The following is a 6,583-nucleotide window of genomic DNA, read 5'->3' on the forward strand; positions in this document are numbered from 1 at the left end:
GAGAGGAGAGGAGAGGAGAGGAGAGGAGAGGAGAGGAGAGGAGAGGAGAGATGAAGGCTTGGAGTAGCTCCGTTAGTAGCAGGGAATCCTGGGTTCATCCCTAGCAACCATGGGCTGGGTGAGGTGGGGCTTACCTGTAACCTCAGCACTCAAATGGTAAAGGCTTGAGGATTAGAAGTTCAAGGTCATCTTCAGCTACATAAGGGAGTTTTGAGGCTTGCCTGCACTTGGCCATGTCATGTTCTGCATTTGGTCATTTGTGGCTGCTGTACCCCAGCCTCGTGGTTTTCAGGTGCTGTTCTTTAAGAATCCAAGAGGCGTCTCCTCTGCCCATTTGCATCTTACATCTTCTTTCTTGAGGTGTCTGCAGGCCTTCCCCATCGCCTGTTTCCCAATCAAATTGTTTATGTTGGCCTTACGACATAATCCCAGCACTGGGGGGAAGACAGAGGCAGGTGGCTCTCTGAGTTTTGGGTTAGCCTGGTCTATGGAGTGAGCTTCAGGACAGCCAAGGCTACATAGTGAGACCCTGTCTTGGAAAACAAAACAAAAAATGATTACTATGTATGTGAATGTGGACACACACATGCCTCGGTACACATGTGGGTGTCAGGAGTCCAGTCCCTCCATCCACTGGGGAGGGTTTGTCTTGTCTGCACAGCATCCAGGCTGGCTGGTCCACGAGGGTCCCGATGACTGTGCCCTCCATCTTGTGGGTTTTTGTTTTGTTTTTGTTGTTTTTTTTTTTTTTTTTAGTGTGAATTCTAAGGATTGAACTGACATGATCACACTTGGGCAGCAAACGGTCTTAACTGTGGAGCCGCTTCTCTGGCTCTGATTACCATTTAATTTTGTTAAAAAAAAAGTGTTTCTTAAATTTTATTTAAAAATTATTGCTATTATTATGCATGTGTGTGTGTGTGAGAGAGAGAGAGAGAGAGAGAGAGAGAGACAGACAGACAGACAGACAGAGCATTTGTATACATATGGAAATCAAAGGAGGACTGATTTTGATGAGTTGGTTCTGGGTTTCTACCATCCGTTCTGGGAATTGAATTGAAGGTGTTTCACCAAATGCCTCGCTGTGTGTGTGTGTGTGTGTGTGTGTGTGTGTGTGTGTGTGTGTGTGTGTAGGCTAGTGTGTGTGTGTGTGTGTGTGGGAGTGCGTGACTGTGTAGCTTTGGGGGGTGACCAGCAGCGCCGAGAAGTTCCACACTCTCCAGGCAGGTGGTCAGGCCCAGCTCAGCTCAGGTCAGAGCTCATGAGGACCCAAGGTCACTCTGTGATTCTCAAGGGTGTTCTCAGTCTTTCAGTCCAGAAAGGATGCCCACCATCTGCACACCCTTGAGAGCTTCCCATCTGAGAGGCATGTCATGGAAGTTAGCCAAGGTGACAGGGTTCAGTGGTCAGAATCTGCCACAGGCTCTCTACCGTACAGAGCAGTAAAGTATTTGCCGCACAAGCTTGGCCACTTGAGTTCAGTCCCCAGAAACCACATAAAGTGGCCTTTCTGGAGAGCCAGGATGAGGAGGTGACAGATACGATGATGAATGGTCCCTGATGGCCTGCTGTCCCATCCTGTCTCTCTCTCTCTCTCTCTCTCTGTCTCTCTCTCTCTCTCTCTCTCTCTCTCTCTCTCTCACACACACACACACACACACACACACAAACACACACCCTCCATGCCCTCTCCCACTCCCACATCTTAGAGTGGTGGTCAAGAGAACATGACTCCTGAGCCGCCCATCACCTGCAGGCGAATTAACTGAAAGTAAAAATGGCTGTGCATACTGGGCTCAGGGCATTGGAATAACGTGGCATCGGTGAGCACCTTCCCTCCTCAGAAGTCTGCAGATTGGTTTTGTTCTACAATCCAGACTTTCAATCAATCTCATTCCTGGGTGAGCAAGTCTCCCAAGTGGATTTGGGGGTGAATGAATGGGACAGGGTTCTTCTGTTCTGCCAGTATGCAGCTCAGAAAAAGGTGAGTGCTGGCTTTGTTGTGGCCCCACCTCCTTAGAAAGCCCCTCTGTAGAAAGATTGCAGGAGCCAGAGCCAAGAAACTCTCATGCAAGCATGTGTAGCTGCGAGGAGCCAGAGGCACCAGGACTGCCACTCAGTAGCCTGTCGAAGCTAACTGCAATCTATCACCAGATACTGGAGTGTGACAGACTGCCCCTAAAGATCACAGTCTCCTCTACAGGCCAACTAGGCTCTTTGATGCGCAGAAAGGCCTTTGTAGGGCAGCTCTCAGGAACACCAATGAACCTGGTTGTGCTCTGGGGCCCTGCTGGGGAATGGATGGAGTTTGGTCACCCAGATCCCGGAGCATCCCACAAAACCTCATGTCCTCTAGGCGCAAGGTCTAAGGGTCCCGGAGAAGGAGGGGCTGCATGACTGCTACTTTGGGGTGACAGGGTGTCTTACAGCCGAGGATGGGGTCTAGCCCAGTACCTTCTGTGCTGTGCCATGTCTCCATATGACCGCCCAGCCTCAGTTTCCCTTCCTGGGCCGTGGTGGGGGATGGGGATGGTGACGGTAGTACCCGGGATGCGACAGGGCGGGGCGCGCCAGGCTGTTAACGGTGTCTGGGCCGCGGGGCTGCGGCGAGGCCGGCGCCAGGGCCGCGCCTGGAACCAGATGTGGCGGCGCCGCCCTGGCCGCCCCGGCGGTTCGCACGCTTGGCCTGGCGCGCACATGGCATGCGGCTAAGGGCGCGGTCCCCGGGGTCCTGAGACCCCAGGCCGGAGTGGCGAGAAAAGGACCCGGGACCGGCTGAGGGAAGGGGCAACCCAAAAGCCAGCCCCCAACCGTTCCTGCTCCTCGCGTGCTGGGGACCCTCCCGCCCCCAGAGTTTGTTTGCTTAAGTCCTACATAAGCTGTTTTAAAGCTGAGTCATCTTAGGGGCCGCCAGTTGGGAAGGGAAGGAGAAAAGGGGTGCGGCTTTGAAACCCCGATTGTGCCATGGGCTTGTCTGTCATCCACCAGACCAGAACAAGAGGTCTCATTGAGGCCTGGCCCAACACACCTGCAGCCCCAACCCGACTCTGGTGTCCCCATTCCAGCTTTGGGATGGTGGTCTCGACTCCCAGGGCTCCCAAGTGTGACCTGCTGAGGTACTACTATGTCCTAGGTTGGTAGAGGAGAGAAGAAAACAATGTGGGTAAAACCCATCTCTGGCGAGGCCAGGCTAGCCCAGTTTGGCTACAGAAGAGGTACTTGCCTTGTTCTTAGGGGAGGGAAGTGGGTGTGGTTCGAATCCTTTCTATTGAGTGGTTGGGAAAGAGTGGTCCAGTTCTGAGGAGACTCCAAGCTCCCTGGTTGTGATGTAGGAGGGGAAGGAGGGCTGCCCACTTCTACCCAACAAAGCCAATTGCTTTTTTTTTTTTTTTTTTTTTTTTAATATTTATTTATTTGTTTGGACACATACCAGAAGAGGGCCATCACAGATGGCTGTGAGCCACCATGTGGTTGCTGGGAATTGAACTCAGGACCTCTGGAAGAGCAGTCAGGGCTCTTAACTGCTGAGCCATCTCTCCAGACCAAGCCAATTGCTTCTTGATGCTGTTTGCAGGCATTTGCAGGGGCCAAGCAGCCAGGGTTGGGGACAATCCAAACTCCAAGAACTCCCTTCCAAAACCTTAGAGGACTCATGAGCGCACTTCCCAGAGAAACTGAGATCCAAAGAACAGGGGTGGAGGCAGAGAGGGAACAATGGGTTAGAGATGGAATCCAATTTGTGCCTGGAGGCTCTGGCGACTGGGTGCTTAGCGCCAGACTTCAGAAAATCAGTGAAACTGTGTATGTGAATGTGCATGTATGTGAGTATGCATATTTATGTGTGTCTGCATGTGTGTTTGTATGCTCATGTGTGTTTGTGCATGTGTGTGAGCATGCACATGTATGCGCACATGTGTGTGTGTGTGTGTGTGTGTGTGTGTGTGTTCCTGTATTTCCGCTCCTTTAGCCATGAAGGAAGGAGAGAGCTGATCTCTGAGACGCTAAGAGTCACCTAGGAGCGAGACCTCTGTATTCCTGGCACCTTTTTCTCTACAAATTCCAAGTTAGAAACAGCCATTTAGAGAGGGCAGTTAAAGGAACTTGCCTAAAGTTTGCACAGACACGGCAAATGTGGGTGTTTCTGGAATGTCTTCCTTGGGGAGATGTAAGCAACACCCACCCCTTCCTTATAAGATTGTCAAACCAAAGTTCACTGTGGGGAGACAATGAGTGTATTGGGCTTACTTACAGAGCATACATGAGAGGTTGCTTATGGGAGTGCGGGGAACCCTAAAGCAGCCACACTGGAAAGTCTTCACCCAACAGGGATGATGGCTTCCCAAAGCCTCATAGACAGAGGACACACGGACACACACACACACACACACACACACACACACACTTAACCTCCTCCAATCTATGTACTCTCTGACCTTTTGGAGCCCCTGCCCCAGGGCTGTGTGCTATTACTGCAAAATTGCATACAAATGTCTGGGATGATAGACTGGACCACTCAGGTGAGTGTCTGGTGACCTTACTCCTCCTATGAGGCACTGTCAACAGCCAACAAGCCTAGCCTGGTCCCTTGTAAGATGGTGGCTGTTTAACTTGGAGGAACGGTGGCATTTGAACGGGTTCATAACACCTTCAGATAAATAAATACGCTAACCAGAGAGTTCTCTGTCCCAGACACTGTTTTAAGAACAGCAAGTATCTTAATCCATCCCCTTGCATTGGGGGTGGATGGAGGGATTCCTGCTGTCTTCTTTGCTAGGCTGAAGCTCAGAACACTCATTCCTGGTCTGGGGTTTGAACCCCACAGCTTAGCCCAAGTATCCCGAATTTTTCTCCAGTGTGTTTGGTGACTCCTCCTCAGACTTCCATGGGCTAGCTCATTCTGTACAGCTGGCCATAAGAAAATGCTGGGGGTGGGAATGTGGGTGGAAGGCCTTCAATCAAACAGTTGGTCTTGACAAGCCAGCGGAAGGAAGAAGCGATGGAATGCTTTTCCTTTTACACAAGAGAAAAATCTGGAAGCAACCTAAGTGTCCATGGAGAGGGGATGCACTGGTTAAGCAAATATGGCGTCTCCACTGCAAAATGATGCCACTGATCGAAGGGACTGTGAAGAGGCTGGGACACCTGGCAGGGGTGGGGTAGGGATTGTGTCAGGAACCTGGGTCAGCCTAGCTCCACGCCGCTTGCTTTGAGAAGCCAGATGTCCTCCTTGTCACCTTGAACCAATTCCAGCCCTAGGCATGTGAGCATGCCTTAGAGACCATGGTCCTTATCCCCAGTAAGGAGCCTGTGCTCAGAAAAGAGAGCTGGCAGAGCTGGCAGCAAAGCCAGGTCTTGAGTGCAGTCATTGAACCTGACATGTGGTACCCACTGCATGGCTACAGGGGCCTATTGGTACGACAGTCCTGACACTGAGCAGCGCACAGCCCAAGCAGATGTTTGCCTTGTTCCTGGTATGTCTGCTCTGAGCCCTCACCTGATAACAAAAAGGGGGGGAGTATCCTCGCATATGCAGTAAGAAGATTCGTGATAGCTGTGTGGCTAGGGACACAGGACAGGAAGCATAAGAAACAAGTAACAGGTGTTTACTGTGGCGAGCGATGTATAGAGAGGAGCCACCATTGTCTGTTGTTTCTTCTTCTTAAAAAAAGAGAATCTCGTCTCTAGAGCCCCTCTCTCTATTGCTGTCTGTAATAATGGAAACTTCTTTCTCTATCCTGCACAGACCCAGCCACAGCTGGCTGCTAAGGCCATGAGACATGGCCTGTTTTGAAGCAGAGCAATGAGGTTTGCAGTCTTTGTTTTCAGCTAATAATTAACCAATTAAAATATATTAGGTTTCTTCATTTTAAGTGTATTTTGCCTGCGTGTGTGTATGTTCATGTGCACTCTTGATGGCCAGAGGGTGGCGCTGAATCTCCTGGAAATTGGAGAATGGTTGCGAGACACCACGTAGGTGCCGAGAATCGAACCCAGGTTTTCTGTAAACAAGAGTCACAAGTGCTCTTAACTGCTGAGCCATCCCTCTGACCCCAGGAAAAGCAAAGGGACCAGGAGAGAGCATGGGATCCCTGGAGCTGGAAGTTGCCAATGGGTGCTAGGAACCAATGTCTGGCTGTCTGGGAGAGCAGCAAATACTCATAATAGACAAGCTGTAGTTTGTTTTGTCTTGATACAGGACTTCATATAGCCCAGGTTGGCCCCAAACCCCCTATGTCACTGAGGATGACCTCGAACTCCTTATTCTCCTGCCTCTGCCTCCTGAGTCCTGAGACCACAGGCGTGCACAGATATACGCAGCTCTCATACTTCCTTCTCTTGAGTCAGTTAGAATTCATCCTCAAGTGGATGGAGCAGCAAACCTGAAGATCTCTACCCTGGACAGCCCTGTGATGACAGCTATGAGAGGCTACTTGCAGCATTCTACCTGGGTGCTGTGACCTGAACTTAAGAATGCTTGGCACAGCGAGCATTCTTCCTCACTAAGCTGTCTCCCCGGCCCCAGTGATTGCTGTTGCTGCTGCTCCTCCTCCTCCTCCTCCTCCTCCTCCTCCTCCTCCTCCTC

The 6,583-nt window shown here is 51.0% G+C and overlaps 1 protein-coding gene across 1 annotated transcript in view; it reads left to right on the plus strand.

Annotated features, from left to right (window-relative positions):
* The first annotated feature begins 2,550 nt into the window (after positions 1 to 2,550).
* Prrx2 (paired related homeobox 2) overlaps positions 2,551 to 6,583 on the plus strand; it is a 15,823-nt gene continuing 11,790 nt past the window's right edge. Inside the window, exon 1 of the mRNA XM_021191981.2 lies at positions 2,551 to 2,700. Coding sequence (XP_021047640.1) covers positions 2,551 to 2,700 — 150 coding nt within the window. The remainder of the gene's footprint in view (positions 2,701 to 6,583) is intronic.

Source organism: Mus pahari, chromosome 3 (assembly GCF_900095145.1).
Source record: "Mus pahari chromosome 3, PAHARI_EIJ_v1.1, whole genome shotgun sequence".
In the NCBI taxonomy this organism is placed as follows: Eukaryota; Metazoa; Chordata; class Mammalia; order Rodentia; family Muridae; genus Mus; species Mus pahari.